The sequence below is a fragment of the Eublepharis macularius genome, chromosome 8, assembly GCF_028583425.1.
Source record: "Eublepharis macularius isolate TG4126 chromosome 8, MPM_Emac_v1.0, whole genome shotgun sequence".
NCBI classification, from domain to species: Eukaryota; Metazoa; Chordata; class Lepidosauria; order Squamata; family Eublepharidae; genus Eublepharis; species Eublepharis macularius.
Window position 1 is genome coordinate 46249411 of NC_072797.1, and position 25590 is coordinate 46275000.

The following is a 25590-nucleotide window of genomic DNA, read 5'->3' on the forward strand; positions in this document are numbered from 1 at the left end:
GGTTACTAATTAGTTACCAAGTTCAGTTCAAGGTTATCACTTAAAATGCCCTTAATGGCCTTGGACCAACATAACTGCAGGACTGCGTCTCCTGCTATGGTTCATTGTGACAGTTTCACTCATCTAATAAGGTGGAAGATTGACAGATGCTTGTTCAGGACATTCTCAGTGGTGACTCCCACCCTGTGGAATGGCCTTTCTGAGGAGATCCTGAAGACCTCCACATTTCTATCATTCTGCAGAATGTGCAAACAAAAAATGTTCAGGAGGGCATTTTAAAAAAGATATTAGATCTGTAGTAGAATGGAACAGTCCTTGGGGGTACCGTATAATGGAAGAGCATGTGGCAAGTATTGCAGGCATTGTCTTATACCTTATAATCCACTGTCTATATTATTTGTAGCATACCTTGCCTTAGACAGTTTGTTGTTTGCATTGTTCTCTAATTCTGTAATCCTATTGTCTATAGGTTGTCTTAAACTGCCTAATCACACTGTTTTATATCCTTGAGTCTCAGTGAGAAAGGATGGCTATAAATAAAAGAAATAAAAGTGGGAAAGTTCCACAGCCCTTGTATCTATGGACCACAGAATCCGGTCCATACATTTGATCCAGAAAACAATTATTGTATTCTGTCTGCACAATACTTCTAAAAATAGAACTTGTAACTATACCTGAGAACTGAGATATAATGGAATCGCAGACAGATAAATTAAAAATCTGTTAATTTTTCTTATGGTAAATTGTGGTCTATTTGACTTCAGGCATGTGAAGCTTACTGTATATACTCCTGGAACAAAATACAGTGTGTTATCTTCCCTGACAAAGTCAATAATGGGTTCAAACCTGTTATAATCATCCAGCATAGCCCTAAATTGCTATTAATTGGCTATTTATGTCAGTTTGCCCTTTGAAATGTTTACAAAGAGAGAGCTCAGCAAAAGGCCACTTCCATTATTTTGATGTTTTAGAGAAAATCCTTACCTGATAATTCACACCCAAGAAGCTCCATCCGCAAAGTACAATGCCTTCGACAAACTTGCGGATACAATCGAATATACTGAGATTTTATTGGTGGGGTGAAAGAATTTGCATAAGGTGTATTATTATCCACATTTCCATGGAACACCTAGGATAAAATACAACATATTACAAAGGACATTAGAATGACTCCTAGAAATATATTTTAGCCATACAAGTTAATGAAATTCATTCTTAGTAATATTTCACAATACACCTTCTGACAGAGGTTGTGCTGCCCTCATTTGATGGCTAGGAAAGGGTAGTTCAAAGAGATTGACAACAGTTCAGTATAAGCAATCACTTACCAAGGGAAAACTTCAGTCATTATGTGAGAAGGCCATGTGTCACTGGCAACATCCTGCCAAGCAGTGAGAAATATTTTACTACTCATCCATTTCCCTGGATTTTTGAATGGGTTTAGATGTGTAATAAAATACTCCCCACCACTCAGAGCAACATTATGGACAAATAGTTTCTAGGACACATCATGGCCAATTTCTCTTTGGAAAATGGTTATCCCAATGCATCCAGAAAGTACTGGAGACGGGCAGCCCAATCCTAAGAGGGGCGGGGAAAGTGAATAGGAACTGAACTAAGGCTTGCGACGGCGTATCTGGGCTTTACGCCCGCGTAAGTCACCCTCCGCTCGCGCTGGGACGCGGCGCTGGCCCGCCGGCGGGCCAGCACCAGTGCAAGCCTCAGGCGGCCGGGCGGAGGCGGAGGAGCGGCGTAGAGCCCTGCGCCGGCGTGGGGGGGCGGGGAACAGGGCGGGGTCAGAGTTAGTCTGCTCCCTAAGCCCCTCCAGAAGCGGGAACGCCCACAGCGGTGCAAAAAAGCTACGCCACGGAAAAAGAAGGCGTAGCCCATAGGCGCTCATGGAATGGCGAAAAACCAGCCCCCTCTCCGAGCGCTCAGCCCCGCCTCCATGGCCCGAAGGAGCATAGGATGAGAACTATCCCGGGGACCAATCAGCGTGCGTGCCCGGCATGGACGAGCCCCCCTCTCCGCACACAATCACCTGCGACCGCACCCTACAAATATCCGGCCAGCGCCGGCCAAAACCCTCAGGTAAGTGAGCACGTCGCCGGAGGCTCTGTCCGTGTGCTGCGTGGCATTGCCCCTTTGAACACCGAACGGGGGTGAGGGCATTCACGGTGGCAGGCACAGAATGCACTCGGGGGACTTTGCGAAAAAGTGGAGGCACTTCCCGTAAAAGGGAAGAAGTGCAAATGTCTGGCTAACCCCCTTTTTACCCCGACAGGAAGAACAGCTCAACATCTAACTGGACTCATGCAAGCTAGTTGCTTCTAACTAAGCACAAACAAATTAACCCTTCCGTGAGAGAAGGGAGTGACACTTGGCGAATTTACAGCAGCCTCTCCCGTTTCCTTGCAGGTACCCTGACTCTGGTATTTCCACCTGGTGTTGACTAACGGAGCGCTGACAGGTGAGGGGGAGGTAGGGGAGGGGGATTAGTGCAAACCGCCCATTCACTTGACCCCACCCGCTGACTTGCCGCTTCGGGTGAGGCCCAGCAGGGGTGGGGGGCAACCATGGGCGCCCCTGGCCGCCTTAGAGGCAGGCGCCCCAAAAACCACATGCGACCAGGTGTTTGTTATGACCAGCTCATTCCTTCCCTTAAAGGTAAAGGCTTGCCAAGGCCGAGTGCATCCTCGCCAGACCGTCATGCATCAGCTGGTCGCTGCTGCCCTCGACGACGTGCATCCTCCCGGATGGCGGAGTGTGGGGCTTGCCTCGCCAGTGGAACGAGGCAAAGCCCACATGTGTCTTTTTCTCCCGCAGGCACGTCCAGGGCAGGGCTGCTCCCCCGCGTCCCGCCCTCCCCAAACATCTCTGATGGAGGGTTGGCTGCAGCCCAGGAAGCACTTTCGCGCCACGGCCTGCATCCCATCCCTGCCCCGCCGAGCGGGAAGGAAGGCTGTGAAGAATTCCCCGGCTCCCTTGCTAGCCTAAAAACAAGCCCACTTGTTCCAGTGCAATAAAACGAGTTGTAAAACAACTACTTTCTGTGTCTGCGAGCCTGACTTCGTCCTCTGCCCCTCCCCCAACACTCCCGTCACATATCTCCACCTGCACATCGCCACAAATGTATCTGACAGACCCCGTTCTGCCTCCCCGCCCCCCCGCCCCTCACAGTAACATCAGGTAGAGGGTTGGGGCAGGGCATGTCAGCGGGGAGGGGGGAGCCACCGAGGGCGATCAACCCCTGGTAGGGCAAGCAGCTGGCACCCGATAAGCCAGGGAGAGGGTGGCCAGGGGTGCTGCTGCAAGGGGGCGGGAGATGGCAGGGGAAACAGTCCGCTCACTGGAACCCTAGCCCCATCAGTGAAGAAACTAGGGTAGCGGCAGACAGATGCCGTATCCCAGGCAGGAGGTCTCGCGCGCCTGGGGAGGGTCGCTCCCGTTGCAGCCGCAGCCACAGCAACAATGTCCCATGAGTGGCCTCCTCCCAGAGTGGGTCCAGCCCCTCGGGTGTCTGCGGCAGCCCCATTGGTCATTCCAACACCCTCCACCCCGCGGTGTCCCGCCTCGCATCCATCCTGCGGGGCAGTTGCGAGGCTCCCGCACCAACATGCCATGGTTGTTGGGAGGGGTGGGGTGTGTCCGAGGCTGTGCGTGGCTCCGCCCTGGCCCGGCGCCGTCTCCTGCTTTCAGCATCTGTGGCCGCTTGCGTTGCCTTGCGGGGGGTGGGACCCACTCCTAGGCTGACAGCCCCACCAATCCTGCAGGGGAGGCCGCTGTCCCCGCCCACAGGGGCAGTGGAGGAGCACGCCACCTGCACAAAGTGGCCGAAACGCAGGAGCCCGGGGTCCCCTGGCTGGCTACCACAGTGCTTCCCCCCCCCAGCCCGGGCCATGCAGGCTGAGTGGCCACCCCAGACCCCGGGAGGGCCCACCCAATGGCAAGTTGCGCGAGCACCCCAGCTCAGGGCGGCATGCCAGGCAGGGCAGGTGCATCAGGGCGATATGGCAGACATGCCAGAGCGGCCCCTGGCCAGTCCTTGTGCATCCTTCTCTTCCCCCCTCCCTTTTGGAAGGGATGCGCTGTCAGCACGGGCCTGGTCATGGGCTCATGGTGCCAGAACAGGATATGGCTGGCAGATCTCCGAATTATTGCAGGCAGACACGGGTCCATGGGCAGATAACCTTTATTCCGAGACCCGCAGCACGCCATAGGGCGAGGCCCAAGGGTTGGCATGTGGCAAGGATGCACCTGAGCAGCGCAGCATCCTTGAAATGGAAGAGGGCCCTGGGGCCATAGGAAGCCAACCACCGCGGCCCCCTCCCCTCCAACCCACAGGTCCGAGCTGGGAGGCCTCTGATGAGCCTATCCCTGGCCTATGCAGCTGCCAGACAGAAGATAGGGAATTGTTACATCTCAGACCCTCCAAGGTCATGCCGGCGAGCGGTGTAGTTCGGTGGGCAGCACAGAAACACAATACCCACAGCGGTCCCGGCAGCATGGAGGGCGACGAGTGGCGGGAGCAGTGGGCGGCCAGGCTCGGGGTCCAGCTCATTGCCAAGGCAGCCGGGAATGACCTCCTGGCAGATGAGGGTGCGATGACAGCCCGCCCAGTTTACCTGGAGGAGCTCTTCCCGGGCCGTGCGGAGGAGGCCCGCCTCATACGAGCGTGGTTAGACGCGGCGCTGTGCGAGGTGGAGCATGACCTCCTGGAAGAGGAGGTGGCTGCGGGCCCCGCGCACAGTAAGTCGGGGTCCCTCTACGCCGGACGGGCCTCAGCGCCATCTGGGGGGCCTCCTCTGCTGTCGCGGAGGGCAGGCCATAAGGGCCCGGAGGCATCCCAGCCGCTTCCGTCGAGGCGCAGGTTGCAGGTGCTTGCAGCACATGCCGGGCTGCCACCAATGGGTGCCCTTCCTCCCTCCCCCCTCTGCAGGGACCATCAATGACAGGAGGATGGCCGCAATGGACCGGGTTCACGGGGCATTCCAGCAGGCCCGAGCAGTGGCACCATGTGAGTCTCAACAACAGGGGGGCATGGATGTATGGGGTGGGGTGGACTGCGGCCATGATGGAGGCCCCAGAGCCCACAGGGGCCCTGACACCCCCATCCCCCACCTCTTGCTTCCACAGCGGCGCCCACCTGGAGCCCCTCGCCAGATGAGGAGGAACTTGGGAGGGGCTTCACCACCTGGTCTCCACCCCGCTACCCGCCACCTGCTGAAGACCCGGAGGGCGACCCAGTGGTGGAGCCTGGCAGGAAGCGGCCAAAGCTGGAGTCTGTCCCCGTGGAGGGCCAGGCAGCTGCCGATATGCCGTCCAAGCCACAAGCATCTGGGACCCCAGCTGGGCCCCTGTCCTGTAAAAGGGACACTGTGGCAGGGCCGCTTGCCTCCCCCTGCTCCAGCACGCTACCTAGCTCTCACCCTCCTGGCTGCTGAGGCCGGCGTGCTGGGTTGGCAAGCTGCTCTCTGGGTGCCCGATGCGGCCCTGGAAACGATTGGGAATAAAGTCGAGTTCCTTAACTGCTCTTCCAGTGCAGCCTGTCCATGGGGGCGGTGGCTGCCGGCCGGGGCGGCTTTCCCATGCTCTCTACATGCAGGGGTCACGGGAGCAGGCACTTGGAGGGGCCTCCTGGGACACCATGGGGGTGCAGAGGGCGAGTGTCTGGCCGGCTGAGCCCCCCAAGGCCAGGCATGGCCCTCAGCGCGCAGCATGCCACAGGTGCTCCGCGACCCTGTCTCGCACAGCTTGGTGATGCTCCTGGGGCTCTTCAGGGGTGTCAGGGGAAAGGCGGCCAGCAGGAGGCAGCCAGGGGTCCTCACCAGGGCCCTCCGTGGCTGGCAAGGGGAGCTGCTGGCGCACGGCGATATTGTGCAATATGACACAGGCAGCCACGAGCTTGGCCACAGTGAACGGCTGCATGGCCAGGCGGCCGCCCGTGTGGTGGAGACATCTGAAGCGCATTTTCAGCTGGCCGAAAGCACGTTCGATCACCATCCTCGTGCGCTGGTGGGCCTGGTTGTAGTTGGCTCTGTCGGCGGGCTCATCCACAGGGTAGGGCGTCAGGAGGTAGGGCAGCAATGGATACCCACGGTCACCTGCAAGGGGAGGTGGCATTAGGATCTCCCTTCCCATCCCCGTCCCCCCACGGCTCCCCCTCCAACTCCTGACCTAGGAGCCAGCCTCTCCCCTCGGGCCATGATGACAGGAGCCTGTTCAGGCCGGAGGTGGTGAAGATCTGTGCATCGTGGATGCTTCCCGGGAACTTGGCAACGAGGTCCGTGAAGATTCCCTGGTGGTCACAGGCCGCCTGGACGTTGATACTGTAGAACCGGTGCCGATTCCTGTAGACCTGTGGCTCCTCTCTGGGAGCACACATGGCCACATGCGTGCAGTCGACTGCGCCAATCACATTGGGGAAGCCCGCGAGGGAGGAGAAGCCTGCCCGGATGGGTGCCAACTCTGCCTCCGAGGTGGGAAAGTGGATGTGCTCGCGGATCCGATCAACTAGGGCGTCCAGGAAGGCATGCAGGCAGCGGCTGGCGGATGACTGGGAGACCTCCAAAGCCTCAGCCATCACTCCCTGGAAAGAGCCGGTCGTGAGGTAGCGGAGGGACAGCAGGACCCTCTGGAGGACGGGGATGCCCCGGGGAGCCGCAGCTTGCCCCTGAAGGGCGGGCGCGAGCTCCTCGCACAGAGCCTGTATGGCTGCCCTGTCCAGGCGAAAGCGGTCCAGGCAAGTCATGTCGCCCAGGAGCAGGGATGGTACCCTGGCCTGCAACCGGCGGCAGCATCTAAGGCGGCGCCGCCTGAGGGCCACTCGGACATACACGGCCGGCAGGAGGTGGCTGGTCCGGATGGCTGGGAGCTGTGGCGGCAGTGGCGGGCACCAGGCGGGGATGACGGGGGTCCTGCCTGGAAGGAGCGCAGGTTAAGTTCAAGCACCCTGAACCCCCCCCATCTGGAAGCAGCAGGCCTACCAGTCTCAGCGGCCCATTGTGAGTGGCGCTCGGGAGCGGGTCCTCTGTCCGCTGCATGGGCCGTCCCAGCCGCCCTTCCTCGTCCTGCACTCCCTGTGCCCTCCTCCATCTTGCCAAGGGGGTGGGTGGGCACATGACTACGTGGCTGATTCCCACCACTTATCTCAGGGACCGGACATTCCAGCGGGCACTGCCCCCATGTCTGCTGTGAGCACCAGTGGCGGCAGGAGCCAGCGCCAGGCAAACTGGACGGAGGCTCAGAGAGTGCTGCTTTTTGGGCTCGTGGTGGAGAATGCAGAGGTCGCCCTGAGCACGAACAGGGGCGCCTCGTCCCGGTCTCGACGACGGGCATTCTGGCAAGTGGCAGCTGAGAGGGTCTCAGCCGTGGGCAACGCGCCCCGCACTGCTCACTCCACAATGAAGCGCTGGAATGATTCTTTCGGGCCCACGCGCAAACGAGTGCGCCTCCTCATGTCTCAGGCGGTTCCTTATGAGCAGGCCCTCGACGAGGGGCTCCCAGGCCCAGAGGCGGTCATGCGAGCGGTCATCCCGGAGGCGGTGGTGGGCGGCCTGGGCGTCGAGGTCCTACCCGGTTAGTATTTGCGGATTCAGGGAGGTGAGGGGGGGGAGGGAAAGCATGGATCGTGGCGCATGTGTGACAGGGCCTCTCCCGTGGGTAGGCACAGCCCCTGAGGGTCCGGACCCAAGCCAGGCGGAGGCAGAGGCAGCAGGGTCTGTGCCCCTCCTGGCAGAGAGAGGGTCCCAGGAACAGGCAGCCCTTCCACCGCCGCAGCAAGCCCCTGCTGCCAGTGACGAGGAGCCTCAACCGGGCCCATTGGGGGGCATGGATCCGGAGCATGGTATGTATCTGTGGCCCTGCTGCTGGTGGGGCCAGGGACTGGCTTGGCCACGGGCCTCGGCCATGCATCCCAGGCCCCTCGTGGCGCCAGCCGGTCTTGAGGGGGGCTGCACCCACGGCTGGGATGGGTGTGCCTGGCCCGGCTCGGTGACCTGTGGCGGCCCATGCCGGGCCGCTGCTCTTCCTTCCCTGGGCCCTCTTCCCACCCACATCTCTCTCTGGCAGGGACCATGCGCCTGGAGATAGGAGGGGATGTGATTGCCCAGCTGCACGAGCTGCCACCCTCCAGGAGGACCTCTGCGGCCGGAGCAGCTCTCCTGCAGTCGCTCGGCTTCCCTGTGTCGGTGGAGGGTGAAGGTGGCCCTGGGACTCCGCTGGTTCAGGACACCTCGTCGACAGAGCCATTCGAGGAGCCACCCCAGGCTGCAGCATCCTCCCCTCCAGCCCCCCCACTCCCGGGTGCCATGGGCCATGTGCGGGAAGGACCTGGCTCCGCCTCTGACAGGGAGGGGCCCATGGAGGGGGGCCTTCCAGGCTCACGAGCTCACGGCCCCCACCCTGCCCAGCGGCTTCCCCCAACACTGGCCGCGATGTGGGCGGCGATCAAGAGGGAGCGGCTAGAGGTGCACGCCGCATGAGAGGAGGCGAACAACCGCAGGCGGTAGTTCATGGCCGCGGTATTGGAGGTGGGAGAGGGGCTCCGTGCCTCTCAAGCCCATGCCGAAGCCCTGCTTGGGCGGCTCGTCACCATCCTGGACCCGCCGGCCCCGCCCGCTGCAGCAGCTCCACCTGCCCCAGAGGCGCCCCTCCCTCGGGCCCAGTTGCGTGCAAGAGGCCGGGCCTGTGGACGGCCAAGGGGGTCTGGCCACTGGCCTCACCGGTGAGCCCCGCTGCCACCTTCCAGGGGGGTGGGGTGTTCTGCTGGACAGGCGGGGCTGCAGCCCAGGGTGTAATACAGCTGCTGGAGACGAGGGGGAAGGGTCCTGGGGGGGGTGGGGGCAGCGAAGCAGGGCTTGGCCGCATGACCTGGTTGCCGCAGCCGGGAAGGCTGGGTGGAGAGGCAGCTGCTTCTGACCATGCACTCACACAGGCGCCGGACGGCACAGGGGGCGAGCGGGGGGGGGGGGCTGGCGAGGCAGCGCCCGTGCTGTCGATGGGCCCCTGGCTGCCTGTCCTTCCAAATGGGCTCTGCCCAGCCCTGCCTCCCCATGGTCCCTCGACACCCACCCTCTCCTACACGCCTCCCCTTCCTCACGTCTGCTGGGGGAGGTGGGATGGTATAATAATAAAGGCTGATTTCTGTGCAACGGGTGTCTGTGGTCTTTGCCTTGGGATGGGGACGGGGGCGGGCCCGCTGTGTCTGCCTCTTGGTGGCGGCCTCAGGCCAACCCTCCCCTTCGGCGCGACTTGGTGGCTGTTCCCTACTGCCGGGACTGGCTGCTGCCCTGGATTCCTCATGGCAGGGCGCCTGCCAGTCCCATGCCAACCTCTCTGGACGCGGCCGCCACGGACTTGGCGCTGCATTGGGCAAACGAGGGAGAGGCTCCTCAGACCATGCCCACCCCTCTCCTTCCCGACTGCGAGCCCCGCTCAACACACGAGCCGGGGTGGTCTGCCGGCATGGACGCGATTTGCCTGCTGCTCTGGGGCCTGGCCGGGATCGCGTGCTGCCCATTGGCTGCGCCTATCCTGGCCCCTCCCCCTGCTGCTTGTGGGGAACAGCGCCCTTTGGCTGCGCCCGGCGGTGGCCGTGCATCAGGCCCACCCACAACGCTTTCTGGTTCTCCCAATTTGCATCTCTGCGCTGCTGCCGGGGCTGGCGCCGCTGCACTTCGCTGGCACAGGATATGGCCTGGCGGTGCCACTGCTCCGTCTGTGCAGGCACGCCGGCGTTGGGGCCGGCCATAGGATTGCGCAGTTAGAGCTAAAAACAAGTTCAGTGTTGGAGTCATTTAAGCTGGCTCAAGCTTTGACAAGGAAGCAAGCAAGTCTTGAAGAAAATCTTAAGAGGAGGAGGAGCTCTAACAGACAAAGAATGAGCCTTCATCTTCCACACTGTACATGACAAAAGGTAAGGGTGTTTAGCTTTAACTTTTAAAAATCATTTTTATTTCTTTCATTATTGCTCACTTCATTTTATTATTTGTACATTTTTCAGTTCTTTTCTCTTTCTCCCCACAATTACTGCATAAGCTAGGATGGTGACTGGGCCAAACAGGTGGCTGCCACTGGCTGAGAATCTCTGTTCTCCCCATTTAATATTGGAATACACTTTCTGAGCAATGATTATAAGATCAATATAGATACTGCAGAAAATAGAATAAACATTGCACTGATTTTGCTAACTTTCAGAGTTGTTGTTTAAAACATTTACAATCCCACTCTTCTCCCTAAAAGAGGACCCATTAAATGTTTATTTGCACACTTATTTCTCCCCTTTCTTTATATCTTTTACATGCATTTTATCATCTCCTCTGTCATGGACTTGTGCATTGTTTGATTCTCCCACCTATCTCTTCCAGCTGTTCCTCTGCCAAGGTTGTTAGAACAGCTGCTGCATGATCCTAGATTTTCTTGGGGAGGGCTCTCCAGTGAAGTGGTCTCCCAGAAAAGTTTACAGTGCACTCCTAAGCAGACACTCCCTTTTAAATCCATTGAAGAGAATGAGATAGAATAGCATAACTCTATTTAGGATTGCAATGTCAGTGTGGGAAAAGGTTTACAAAGGTAATAAATAAGGTGGAATATGTTACATGAAAGAGAATTTTTTACTCTTTTTGATTCTAAATGATGAGTAGGTGATTGTAAACTCAAATTCGTATAAAGAAGTCCTTTCCGGACTTTCTCTGTTAATTAAGCATTGCAGCTCCAAAGCCAAACCTGTGATCCCATGTGTCTCTAACTCTTCTAACTGGTTTGATCAGGATTGCTAAGCATGGAAAAAGAAATTGAGAGTTTTGTTTAAAGACTCCCAGCAGATGGCTTATTCCAGAGGGTCTCCTTTTCACATACAATAGTCAAAGATTCAAGATTGAGTCCATATACAAAGCAAGAGACTTTTTAGACAGGGAAGGGAGAAATCTTAAGAAGGGGAGAAAGGAGAAGAAAAAAAGAATTTAGGAGAGGAAGAGATTTCACAAGAAAGTTCGAGAGAATCAGAACCGGAACCAGCGGAAGGAACTAAATTATCTCCATTGAAAACAAGAGGACAAAAGAAAAAAACTAATAATAAATCAGAATTGGTAAATGGATAAGAAGCAAATAAAGATCCTTTCTATAAACTTTAATGGATTAAATTTGCCGCAAAAAAGGAAGAGAACATATGCACAACTTATAAAATTATAGACCTATCTCATTGCTAAATGTGGATTATAAAATATTTGCCACAATAATAACAGCTAGGCTGAAAAAGATATTGAATCAAATAATCCACCAAGACCAAACGGGTTTCCTACCAAGAAGACAGTTAAGAAATAGCATCAGAATAATATTAAATATCTTAGAATACTACGAAGCACACCCAGAAAAACAAATGGCTCTAATATTTCTGGATGCGGAGAACGCCTTCAACAACGTCAACTGGAGGTTCATGGTAGAACAACTAAAGGAGATGAAATGTGGAATCAAGTTTATAAATATTATTCAAATGATATATACGGAACAAAAGACAAAAAAAAAGTGTGAATGGGGACTTAACAGAAAGTATAAAAATTTAAAAAAGGACAAGACAGGGATGTCCTCTATTGCCACTCCTATTTATATTGACATTGGAAGCATTAAATAACGAAATTAGAAAGACAGAAGCGATAAAAGGAACAAAAATAAAAGGTGAAGAATACAAGTTACAGGCATTTGCAGAGGACTTGGTATGTTTTCTGGAAGAGCCTATAGAAGCAATCGATTCCTTGATGGAGAAACGAAGAAGATTTGGCGAAATGGCAGGAATGAAACTCTACCAAAAAACATAGATAATTACCAAGAACATGACAAAAATACAAATCAAGAAATTAATGGAGAAATCCAGTTTCCAATGGGGAAAAAAAGTGAAATAGGAATCCACATAACTACCTCCTTAATGGAAGAATATTATCAGAAATTACTAAAAGAAGTTAAAGAAGACCTGAATAAATGGAAAGATATGCATATATCTCTCTTGGGCAGAATAGCCACAATTAAAATGAATGTATTACCGAAATAAGTGTTTCTATTTCAGACCATTCCAATTATAAGAAACCAATCATATTTTGAAGAGTTAAATAAAATAACATCAAATTCATATGGCAAAGCAAAAGACCAAGAATAAGATTTAAAGTTTTACAGAACTCTAAAGAGAAAGCAGGCTGCAGTTTGCCTGACTGGGAACTATATTATAAAGTCTCTATGCTGGTGTGATAAAGGAATGGATTCTACTCCATAATCCAAGACTGCTAAAATTAGAAGGACATGATCTTAAGATGGAGTGGCATGCCTACCTCTGGTACCAAAAAACAGATACAAATAAGTACCTTAAGGACCATATAATAAGATAATCCCTGATGAATGTCTGGGAGAAAACAAAAAACCAAATATATACAAATATATACAAAAGCACCAAGATGGGTATCACCAGTGGAAGCATTTACCCAACTAAACTTATTAAAATGGGAGAACGTATATACCTATGAACAGCTGTTAAGAAACTATGAAAAGTTAAAGTCAACAGAAGAGCTAAAAGAACAGAATATAGAGACAGGATGGTGGCTGAGAATGCAAATAGAATCCATGGATTCTACATGGAACGATGCCCTTTTGATAAGCTGCTATTAGAAGTAAATGGAAAATTAATTAGAAAATTTTATACCTATATAAAACAATTGAAGACAGAAGAGGACGCTCTAAAAGATTATATGGCAAAGTGGGAACAAAATCTGGGATTTGGCATAGATTTGGAGCAATGGCTACAGATATGGAGAATGAATATTAAAATAATAAAATCAACCACCGTCAAAGAAAACCTATATAAAATGTTCTACAGGTGGTATGTGACACCTGTAGATAAATTAGCAAAGATGTATCCCGAAGTACCCAATAAGTGTTGGAAGTGTAAAGAGAAAACAGGCACCTTTTTCATATATGGTAGTTATGTAAAAAGGCAAAGAAATTTTAGAAAGGGATACATGAACTGTTACAAGGGGTATTAGAAACTAATATACCTTTCAAACTGGAAATGCTCCTATTAAACATAATGCCAGATGAGATAATGAGGGAAAAGAGATATTTGATACTTCACATAATAACAGCAGCAAGAATAGTATATGCCAGATATTGGAAAAATACAGAGATACCAACAAAAGACTTGATAGAGAAAATTTTAGAGACGGCTGAACTGAACACACTGACAGAATTAATAAAACAAAAAAATAGACATAACGAGAAGCAAATGCTCAGCCCACCCACCTCACCCTATTGCAGTGCAGCATTAGCCGATCACGTTTTGGGGCCAGGTAGGAATTTTTCTCTCCTTGTCCCTGATTGGCACTTGGGAACGGAATTTTTTTTTTAAACAAAATTTTATTAATAAAATGCATACAATAAATTACAAGATAGCACAGATTAACAAGTAACAATTGGTAACTAAAACACAACCAATAACCAAATAACAATACTATATACAATGTAAAGTAACAGTGATAAGGCTTAGATTCTAAAAACTACATTATAGCAATTCAAAAACAGATTTGTGAAACTTTGATACCACCCAGATATTACTGTTTTCCAGATATTCATAGAATTGAGACCATTTCTCCTGAAAATTAGTGCTTTTGAGAAAGTGCTCGGCTTGATAAATTTTGTCACTCAATTTTTCTGTAATGAAATGATCCCAGATCTTGTTATGCCAGACAGATAATGTTGGAACATTATTACTTTTCCAATAAGTTGCAATAACGCTCTTTGCAGCTGTTAGCAGGCTTGTTATAAGGTCCTTTCTTATTTTGGGAATGAGTAGGTCGTCCCATTGATCCAAAAAGATTAATTCAGGCTTTAGAGGGATTGTGTAATTAGTGATGTCTTTAATCGAAGTGAGGATTTTCTTCCAAAAATTAACGACATGTTGGCATTCCCACCAACAGTGAGAGAATGTCCCAACCTCTCCACAGCCTTTCCAACACTGAGGGGATAAAGAGGAGTAAATTTGAGATAGTTTTTTAGGAGTTAAATACCACCTATTTATGATCTTAAAAGTTTGTAGTTTGGTAACAACTACTGGAGAGTTGTTTAAATTTGAAGACCATATTTTGTGCCATTGTTTAGACGTTAAATTAGTTTTGCAATCATCTGACCATTTAGTTTGATAATTTAGAGTCTTTTGGTTACATGTATTTAATATAATATTGTAAACGTTGGATATTAGGCCTTTGTAAGACAATTGTTGAGAATCTAATAGTTCTTCAAAATCAGTTTTAGGGGTATTCATTATTTGATTAATGTTGATTCTGTCTGTTAAGCTTTGCAGTTGCAAATAGAGGAGCCATTGAATCTTTTGGTGTGTCTTTTGTTCCAGTTCTAGTTTACTCATAAGACCATTATGCGTTGCAATATCTATCTATCTAAATTTTTGTGTTTGTCACCAAAATTGACGAAATGAGTTACTCAGCCTTGGTTCTAGCATGGAATTTAGTATAATTGGAGAGAATCTAGAGATATTTGGAAGAATCTTATGTCGAATTTGATCCCAAACCTTTAATGTAGCATTTAGGAAAGTATATTTTTTTTATTTTAGAAGGACGATTACAGGGTTTTTCCCAAATAAGTTCAAGTAATGATTCTTTTGATTAATAAAGGCTGAAAGATAAATGCCCATGAGGGAAGATTGTTGCTTGACATCAATTGAATAACGTTTATTAGTCTTGTAGCAATTTGGTGTATATTTAAATCAGGGTAACTGAACCCTCCATTCAATGATTTACGTCTAATAGTTTCAAAAGCAACTCTGGGTTTTTTATCCTGCCATAAAAATTTATTTAATATATTTTGCCATTGAGATAAGTATGTGTGAGATATATAAATTGGTATCGCTCTGAATATATATATAAATTTAGGAAGTATAAACAATTTGATGAGATAAAATCTATCTAGCCATGAAAGATTTATACTATTCCAATTAGTTATACTGGATTTAATTTGAGTTATGATCTCTTTATGATTTATTTTCAGTATGTTGCTAATATTAGCTGAGATATTTACTCCTAAGTATCTTATTTGAGAAGTCAATTTAAATTTGAAGAGTGCTGCTATTAATTTGTCTGTAATTTGATCAGTATTTAGCGGCAGAAGATATGATTTACTTTGATTAACTTGTAGACCAAATATTAGTCCAAAATCAGATAAAATTGGCTGTAGATGTTGGAGTGACACTAAAGGATCAGTTAAGTAGAGCAGCATATGATCTGCAAACAAACTTATTTTAAAAGTGTTTGTATCTATGCAGATTCCCTTCACCGATTGTCTTTCTCTTATAGCTACTGCCAAAGGTTCTAGGGCAATGGCAAATAGTATTGGTGAAAGTGGGCACCCTTGTCTAGTTCCTCTGCTAATATTTAAATTTTCTGAAGTTCTACCATTGATTCTTATGTTCGCAATAGGATTGGAGTATATTGATTTTATTGCGGTGAGAAATTTAGAGCCAAATCCCATTTATTCTAGAATATTGAGTAAATAAGGAACCTCTAGAGAGTCGAAGGCCTTCTCAATATCTAAAGATAAGAACGCCGCCTCAGTATTGTAAGCTTTACAGTGCGTTATTAAGTGCAGTGTTTTATGAATGTTATCTGTTATGTTACGAGTAGGAATAAAGCCTGTTTGATCAGAATGTATGTAATTGGAGATGAATGAGTTTATGCGCTTTGCCATTATGGCTGTAAAGATTTTATAATCCTGATTTAGTAAGGAGATTGGGCCATATTTTTTTAAAAATAAATTTTATGCTTTATTAACAGTAAATCATAACAACATCAACTGTAGGAGATATCATATAACAATAAACACAACGATTTCTATATTACAACTGGGACATAAGAAGAGGATTCCAATACATATACTTTAACTAACATACTTTACATAGTCTGTGAACATACAGAAAAGAACATTTGTGGACCTACATTTTATAAGTAAGATAAATTGATTACTCCAGCACCGCAATGGCCCTCCAGCCACTCACACTTCTGGTTGTATGATTACCTGAAAGGGCAGCTGTGATGCTAACAATTCATTTTTGGTTAGATGGTCTAAGAAAGGGAACCACTTGGCAGCAAAGTCAGAAGGTCTCAACGGGTTTGTGAGAAGTTGCATTTTGTCAGATATCTTATCCATTATAAGATGGTTCCACACCATCCTGTACCACATGTGCAGGTCTGGGGGAACGGGCGACTTCCATTTGACAGCAATCACATTTTTGGCAGCATTCAGGAGTGTGCGTATTAAATCCCTCTGTTGGCGTGGTACAGTAGAATCAGTCCAGATATCCAGAAAGACTAGTGCAGGGCACGGTGGGATAACGTGGGAGGTGATAACAGTGATTTCATTAAGGAGATTGGGCCATATGAAGAAGCATTAAAAGGATCTTTATCTTGTTTATGGATTACTATAATCGTTGCCATTTTCCAGGAAGGAGGTATTTGGCCAGTATTCATAATTAAATTGCAAGTTTCAGTTAAAGGTTTTGAAAGTAGAATGGCGTATTTTTTATAGAATTCTGACGGATAACCATCTGGCCCGGCAGCTTTATTGTTTTTCAGTTGCTTTATAGTTTCTATTACTTCAGTATTTGTTATACGGTTATCCATAATCTTGCTATGATGGCATTCTAATTTTTTAAGATCCTTAAGTGAATTGATAAAGAATGATATTTTGTTGATGTTTGGATTTTTAGAAGTATAAGGACATTTGTAAAAGTCCTTAAATACTTGGATAATGTCTACAGTTTTGAATTGTAGATTGTTATTCTTATCCCTAATATGATTAATATAGTTAGCAGTTTGTTTTACCCTGTTTGATAGCAATCGTAGAGATTTGGGGCTGTTGAACCAATATTTTTTGCTTTAAATACATAAGATTCTTCTTTATTTTGTTAATTTCTAATGTTTCCAATAATTTACATTGGGCGATTAGCTTTTGATATGATTTTTTATTACCCGTTCATTTGTGTTGTTCCTCAAGGGATTTAATATTATTTAATATTTCCACCCTCTGAGTTTTCCTTTGCTTATTTATATGAGCTGTTAAAGCGATAATATGCCCTCTTGCTACTGTTTTAATTGTATCCCAGATGATATTTGCACTTGTACAATTAGATGGATTTTCCTTAATTGCCAGTTCTAAAATATTTTCAATTTCTTTAGCTGCAGAGGGTAATGTCAGTAGTGTTTTAGTAAACACCAAAATCTATTTTCTTGTACCTCCATATTTCCAGAAATTATTAAGTTTACCCATGAATGATCTGACACTGTGATAGTGCCAATTTCTGACTGAATAGCTCTATTTATTAGGGTGTTTGAAATTAGTATAAAATCAATTCTGGTGTAGGTGTTGTGTCTTGGAGAATAATATGTATAATCCTTTTCATTTGTGTGTAGATGTCTATAATATTATTATTTTCCAGTATAGATGCCAATCTAGTATCCTGTTGTTTTTTCCTAATGCTAGTTTTATTGAAATATGATTTATCTAATTTATAATTAATTATATAATTAAGATCACCACCTATTATCAGTTCTCCTTCCTGAAATGTGGAAAGCGTGGATAGAGCCTCTTCAGTAAAATCAAGTTGGTTTTTATTTGGAGCATATATTGAAGCAAACATGTATGTTTGGTTCTCTATATGCCCTTTGATAAAAATAAATCTGCCTTTAGGATCTTTTAATGTATGTTTATGCTGAAATTGAATATCCTTAGCAAGCAAGATTGCCACCCCTCTAGATTTTGAGGATCCCATAGCATGGTACTGCAACTGTATCCAGTTTGCTTTTAACTCAGAGGTTTTTTTTAGGATCAAAGTGAGTTTCCTGTAACAAAACAATCTGAGATTTCGTCTTGGCAATATTCGCTAAGATCCGTTTTCTCTTGATAGGATGACCCAAGCCTCACACATTATATGAAGTTATTTTTAAATTTAAACCCATTATGGATTAAATAACAAATAAATATGGTACAATGAAAAGTATAGCTTTTAAATATTACCTGGAATTATTTGTAAACTATGAAGCTTCTACTTACAGGCAAAGCAAGTAAATAAATATATGCAAATATGTATGTGTAACAATAAATATGAATAATTACATAAGTATATATGTATAAATATATAATTATTAAATGGTATATATTATTCCTAAATATTGCAAGTCCCTGTAATTATGATAAAGATATAATTTACCTGGATTTATTTAATAGATTTATAGATGCCAATTAAATATATGTATATAATAAAGAATAAAAATATCAAGTATAATATAAAATGTAACAAGTATTAAATAGATTAAAATCAATAAAATCTATAATTATAAACAATTAATTTGAAAAGTATAATTTATAATTGAATCAATCAAAAATTAGAAATAATAATAATAATATATGATTTATAATGTTACTTTACACTTGGCTTACCAATCCCTTAAACCACACCAAATAAAGCCAACAACCCTCCTCTACTGTACAAACCCGCCCCCTTATTTTTTTTAAAATAAGGACAAACACAGAAGTAATCACGTTTACTAATACATTAATGAGCAATCCTATCGATTACAATATTAATCATAAATATTACTACTGCCAAAATATTGATAATTAATTATTAATAGGAATTATTGTTATGACTAGAAGTTATATTGACAGTGCGTAGAAATGTAACTATGTCAAAATCTATTTTATAAATATAGAGAAATAATCGCACAGCAAGACTTCTTGGGAAGGTAGAGTTCCCTCCCTAAACCCAGACAAACCTTCTTCTATTTCCTCTTCAATAATATTTTGTCCCCTTTTTGTTATTTATATGTTTATTTATATATTTTAATTTTAGATAAATAAAAGAATAATTATGAGATACTGAACAGAAGAGAAAAAAATAACCCCACCCCAATTTCCCTCCCCCTCCCACCAATCCCTCCCCTTCGTCGTATTCTATGTTAATGAGACTTAAATAAGGTAAAATAGTAACAATCCGTAACTGTCGTGCTCAGGTTAAGCAAGACAGTTATCAGCCTAAACTAACTACTTTAATTGTTACTTAGTGAAAGGAGCTTAGAACTATTCTAATTTTTCTAAATTGGTTCTCCCAACCCCTATCCCATAATCTCTAAGAAGTATTTAAATTTAAAAAGATACATATAACATCTATAAAGGTATATTAACAAAGATTACTACAGGTTCAGTAAGAGTCAGATGTGTTTGATGGGGATTTTACTCCCTTTAATGGATGAAGGTGATAATGAAGGAGGCATTTTGCGCTTCTGCAAAGCTCTGTCATACTCCATGGGTGAAACAAAGTTCAGAGTTTGCAGGAATTGCTTCCCCGATAATTCATTATCAATTATAACATGTTTTCCCTGTGATTGGACAAGCAGGTTTGTGTAGTTCACCCATCTGTAATTTATATTTGCCTCACGCAGTGCCACAGTTATTGATTTCAAAGCTCTTCTTTTTTCTAAAATCTCAGCTGGAAGGTCAGTGAGAATGATGAGTGGAGTACCTTTATAAGATATACAGCCATTCTTTCTTGTTTCATTAAGGATTTTCACTTGTATTCTTTGATCAAGGATTTCAATTAGCACATCCCTTGGACTTTCTTTTTTTGTGTGTTTAAGAGAGCCAATCCGGTAAGCCTTTGTTATTATTGGTGAAACCTCCAATTGGAGTTGATGGGAGAGCCATGTGGCTATAAAGGTTGTAAGGTCAACATTACGTGTAACTTCCTCATTCAAGCCCCTCATCTTGATGTTCCGTTGCCGGGAGAGTAAGTCTAATTTTTTACATTTTTTCTTTAAGCATATCAATTGATGCCTGCTGCTCCCTCAGATCGTTTTCTGCCACAGTGCTCTTACTAAGTGCTGTATCAGCTTTTGAATTCACTATCTGTAAGTCATGTTGGATTTCAGCGATCTGATCTGCTAGGGGCTTGATAATTAGTGACATCTGATTCAAAATATTATTTTCTAGCCTTGCTAGTTTAGTGTTCAAAGTGTTGCCAAGTAGGCCCCCTCTCCTGCTTTAAGGCCTGCCATGGACTGTGTTAAAGTTTCCTGCGTTGCTGCTTTACTGCTACACCAAGATTGCCCTGCACGTGTGTGCTCCGATACACGTCAGTGTCATGCCTGCTTGTTAATTACCTTGCTGCTACAATAGACTGTGTTAATTTCCTGACTCCACAAAGGACTTTCTTTCTTGGCAGCCCTGCCCAGACCTATATCTGGACCTCCCAGTGTGTGTTTGGACTTTATTACAAGTGTGCCCCGTGCCTGCATTGCCATCCGCCACGGACCGCACCTGTTCCCTGCTATGGACTGTGTTTTACGTGCTGTTCCCCCTGCCTCCATGGAAGCCTGCCTCATCTGGGCCCCAGCCGCTGTTAGCAGCCGGGTGCCTGCCGGGGAATCTCCAGCGAGCCTGGCCAGGCGCTCCCTGGCCATTTCCCGCCTGGAGCCTCCCACGGGCTGGTCCCCGAGCCTGCCCTCACTACCGGGCAACCTGCTAAACAGCCCCCGCCATGCCCAGCCAGCAACCATGTTCTTAGGCATCCAGAAGACCTAGAGGAAAAGCCTGTTTTGGGAAGCCATTTCGGAGAAGCGGACACACCACGTCCGCAGCGAGAGAACGTCGCCCCGCTCTGCATATCTTAGGAGCCGCCCCAGAGAAGAAGCTAAGTGCCAACCATCCCAAGCACTTAGAGAATGCATCTCAAAGAAACCTCCGCATTCCAGAGCTGATGACATCAGGACAAGCCCTGTCCGCTGGAACATCCATTCAGCACGCTCAGATCTCCCCCTCCCTCCTTTGTCCCCTCTTCCTGAGGTGTCACTATAACACAATCATATTCCTAAAGTGGCCCATCTAAGACATTCAGCAACCCATTCAAGCTTTTGTTTTAATCCGTGAGAACCACCAAGTACAGCACCAGCCCCAGGGTACGTTTTGGGGTATTTAAGCTGGTCCCTCAGACCACACGGTGCTCGTGCCATTCCCCCTTGCCGTCTCTCTGTGGATCCAGTGCTGGCATTGGACCACCTCGCTGTCGTGTCTCTGCTCCGCTTCAGGATCGTAAGTATTGCCCCTATCATCGTGGGTACCTGCTCATACGACCGTCTCTGTATTTCTTACTCTGCATTTCCTAGTTCTTGTATGCTTTCTTGTATGGATGCGCAAGTTCAGGCTTACACCACACTATTAGTAAATACATGTGTTTGTTGAATCTATTTGTAGTCTGCCTCTTTGTCACCAGAGTGTCTGGAATCGGGACCTCCGTAAACGTTGGTTAGATCCGTGCTAATTTTAGTTCCAGACTGCTGAGCTAATTTCCCCATTCAAAAGAGCAGTTCTGGTAACAAGAGACTCAGATGTTAAATCCTGTGGTGAAACGGCAGTTAAAGGAGCAGTTGCCATTTTAGTTTGAAGTGAGATAGAGCTGGTCTCCGTCTCTGGCGAGTCTAGTAACTGAAATAGATTTTTAGTTTTCCTTACTGTCTTAATAGATTGTTTACTCTTTTCTTAATCAGATTTTCCCATTGTACACGAAATTGACTGAGTCTGATGCGATGTGGCTTCGGAACCAGAGAAGATGGGAATGGAGTTTTTCACCTACCTTGCACTGTAAGAAGAGGGAGGTAATTGGCATGGTGGGACTGAGGTAATTCCCTGGTGGCAGGATTTAAGTTTGGGGAAAATTTGAGCAGGCTGGTGAGCACCCTTGGCACCTCCTGATTGGTGGGGAATTGGGGTCTGTCAGGAGCAGCTGGCTGCTGTATAGCCCAGTTGCGTAGACAGACACCCTGGTGGGGAACCACTGGACAGGCCAGTCTCTCCCCGCTGCTGTATGGCTGAGTGAGGGAGCTTTAAAGGGGTGAACCACTTCGCCTGGCCAGGCCAGGTCCCAGCCATACCATGGATGGCTTGCACCCGGGGCAGCAGGTGTCTCGCCCAAACAGGTCAGGGCGGGGTCCAGGAGTGACCCCATGGCCTGACCTGTACCACTAGTTAGGCTCTCGCTGTAGTTTGTTTAATTGTTGTAATTTTAATAAAGTGGCCCACTTTAGAACCCAATTACTGTGTCTGCCTTTCTTTCCGACTGAGGGGCAATATAAGTATGATGAAATTGTAGAGATGGAATGAAATACATGTTATATAACATGCAGCAAAAAATGCAAGATCTTTGTTTAAGCCTGATGTTAAAGTAAGCTGGACCTAAAACTAATAAAAAATATATTATTTTTTTAAAAAAAGACTCCCAACAAATCAGGGACCCAAAGAAATTAAATGATTAGTTCCAATGTAAAAAATCCTTCTTGGAAGTAGTCGTAAACAAAAATAAATTATATTTCCAGTGTAATTGGGAACAACTTTACTGTTCTATAAAATCTAATTATAGCAAATCCTTTTGGAGAATAATTTTGGGTAGCTTAAACCATAAATCTTTTATTGAGCCCACCATTTCTCTACAAATATGGGTTGATTATTTCTCTGTGATATTTGACTCTCCTTCCATTTCTCATATCAATACAGAAAAGAACATTCCTTCTGATATCCCCATTTGGCCTCCTGTTGAACCTGATGAAATTATTGATCTAATTGTGACTCTAAAAATGGGTAAAGTGCCGGGTCTTAATGGACTTCCCACTGAAATGTTTTAAAAAATTGCTGACTGGTTGTCTCTGCCATTGGCCAAGTAGTTTACTCTAATAGATATCTATGGAATCGTTCTATATTCTTGGTTAAACTCTATAATAGTCCCAGTTTATAAAAAAAGAGTCTTAGATTTACCTGAGAACTTTGTCCCATTAGTTTATTATCTATTATGTGTAAATTATATGACAAACATTTAGAGAGTCATTTAACAGATTGGATGCAATTAAACCACTTCATCAGCCAAGAACAAATAGGATTCTCTAAAGGAAAATCTGCCATAGATCATTGTTTCACCTTGGCCTTTCTTACTGAAAAATACATAAATACAGAAATGAAAAAAACTTTATGTAACCTTCATCGAATTGAAGAGTGCATTTGATTCAATATCTAACGAAATGTTATAGAGCAAACTAATGAATATAGGGATAGAGACACGACTGTTATTTTTATTTATACAGCTACCATCTGTCAAGTAAAATATTCTATAAGAAGCCATTTAACTGACAAAATACCTGTGCTGAAGGGGGTTAAACAAGGCTGTGTGTTAGCCCCCTCCCCCATCTTTTAAATCTCTTTTTAAATGATATGGCACAATCTCTTAATCCACCTAAACTTGGAAGTTTGGCTGTTCCTCTCCTTCTTTATACGGACGATAAAGCCATCCTTTCCTGTACAGAAGTGGGCCTACAAAGATATTTGAATGCATTTTGCAGTTACTGTCAAAGCAATCTACTCTCTGTTAACTATTTCAAAGTAGTGTTTGTTTGTTTTTTCCTCAGAAGTTGGTGCCCACAAAAATAAAGAGTAAATGTCCAGAGGAGAGGCATCTGCCTCCTGGTGGAGTCTGGGAGTAATAACCAGTAGTACTTCTGAAAGTCGGCTGGGATAGTTGCAGTCAGTTATGTCCTCTAGGCTCAAGTTGTAGACCATGTAAATACATACTTTGATTTACTTCCTAAGAGACTGTGATCAGTTGTTTGTAAATCTGTGTGATCTTCCTAAACCTCGCTGCAACTGTATAAGATGTAATTCAGGAAAATTTCTGAATCCAGATTATGTATCTATTGCATATGTTCTGTTGGGGATCGGTAGGCTTCATAAAGATTGCTTGTTTGCTGTTTTAGTGTTTTAAACTAACTTTTGTGTTGTGCCTGTTTAAGTTTTAGTGGCGTTGAGTTTTCCTTTTTTGATGGAAATGAATATTTTAATATGAATTGAAAAATATTGTTTCCAGCTTCTGTACAGAAACATTCTATCCTACATACTCACTCTTACAATTAAAGCACAATGGCTTCTTTGCATTTAGGACTGAAGTAAAACCAATTATAGTCCCCTTTGACAAGGCAATAACTTTATGGCAGTATAGAATTTAGTGTTGCTGAATGAATTTAAGGGTTAACAATTTCTTACAGCATTAAAAAACTTGGACACAGAGAAGTAATTACTGGGAAACTAATTAAAATGAACATAATTTAAATGTAAGAAACATGATTTTTATACCTTTGTGACACTATATTTATAAAACCATCAATTAAACTATAAGAAAGTCTTAGTCAACATAGAACGTCAATTTCTTTCAGAGTTTCTTAGAATCAAATTGATTAATACAGCATGTATCAACCCATTTTCTGTATAATACAATCAAGTTTATTTACTGAACTCTCATACATCTGAAAACATAAAATACGTTTTATGCTGATGATACTGACTTACCATATCTTCATTTGTGCCTTTCACTTTGTATGTTGCCCATAATTTCCCATCACTGCTATACGCAATTTTGTATGATTTTATATATTCTGGACTTCCAATTCTCTTAGCACCTTGGGTTATAACTCCAGTGATTCTCATCTTCCTTTGCAGGTTTATCTGAAAGAGAAATATTTTTGCCATCAATGACCACCAATGGGAAATGGTTCTTATTACAATTCTTATTTCATTTGGGCTTATACAATACACTCTCTTGCTTTTCTTCTATCTGCTTATGTCTAGGGCTTAATTTTGGCAAGAGCTGGAAGATACGACACTAGAAATGAATTCATTTGAGAAGGTATCATATGCTAAATAACTACAGTCCTGATGTGTCTTCCATACACTGGTATATGGAAAAATACAGAATAGAATCTATTTTACAGGCACTAGATCCAGAGGAGTTAGCCGTGTTAGTCTGTAGTAGCAAAATCAAAAAGAGTCCAGTAGCACCTTTAAGACTAACCAATTTTATTGTAGCATAAGCTTTCGAGAATCACAGTTCTCTTCGTCAGATGCATCTGACGAAGAGAACTGTGATTCTCAAAAGCTTATGCTACAATAAAATTGGTTAGTCTTAAAGGTGCTACTGGATTCTTTTTGATTTTACAGGTAGACTCTGAAACTGCTGAGCATACTTTATCCTGTAGCTAGACTTATATGATGACATCCATAGCTAGAAACTATATAACACAACTTCAGTGTTGTGCTTGCTGGCATAAGCCATGGAATACAGTTTCACACCCAGGAAGACAAATTTAATATAGAAAAATGACACCTATATTTTCTGTATGTAATGTAGGCTAGCTAGAAAAAAATATGAGTCTGAAAATCAATAGTTACTGTCATTTTTTTTAAGAGAGAGAATTACTCTACAGGATAAATTTTAGGTGGTTTGCAGTAGAAGAACAATATTTGAACCCAGTAGCATGTTAAAGATGATTGAGATTTTCCAGGGTATTGTTGTTGTTGTTAATAGTAGTAGTTAGAACATTCAGTGAGCAGATACAATAAGGAAATTTGAAACAAGCATAAAGCCAAGGACAGAGATGAAATCTTTCTGAAACAAAGCGGAACTAGTTAACATGGCATGTTTAGCAACATGGAAACTCCCTAGTAGGAGCATATCTA

General features: G+C 45.4%; 1 protein-coding gene across 1 annotated transcript in view; it reads right to left on the reverse strand.

Moving 5' to 3' along the window:
- The window catches only part of EDIL3 (EGF like repeats and discoidin domains 3), a 480770-nt gene that overhangs the window by 100695 nt on the left and 354485 nt on the right, over positions 1–25590 (reverse strand). The window contains exons 7-8 of the mRNA XM_054987524.1: positions 24424–24579; positions 985–1129 (exon numbers count right to left, since the gene is read on the reverse strand). Of these exons, the coding sequence (XP_054843499.1) occupies positions 985–1129; positions 24424–24579 (301 nt within the window). The remainder of the gene's footprint in view (positions 1–984; positions 1130–24423; positions 24580–25590) is intronic.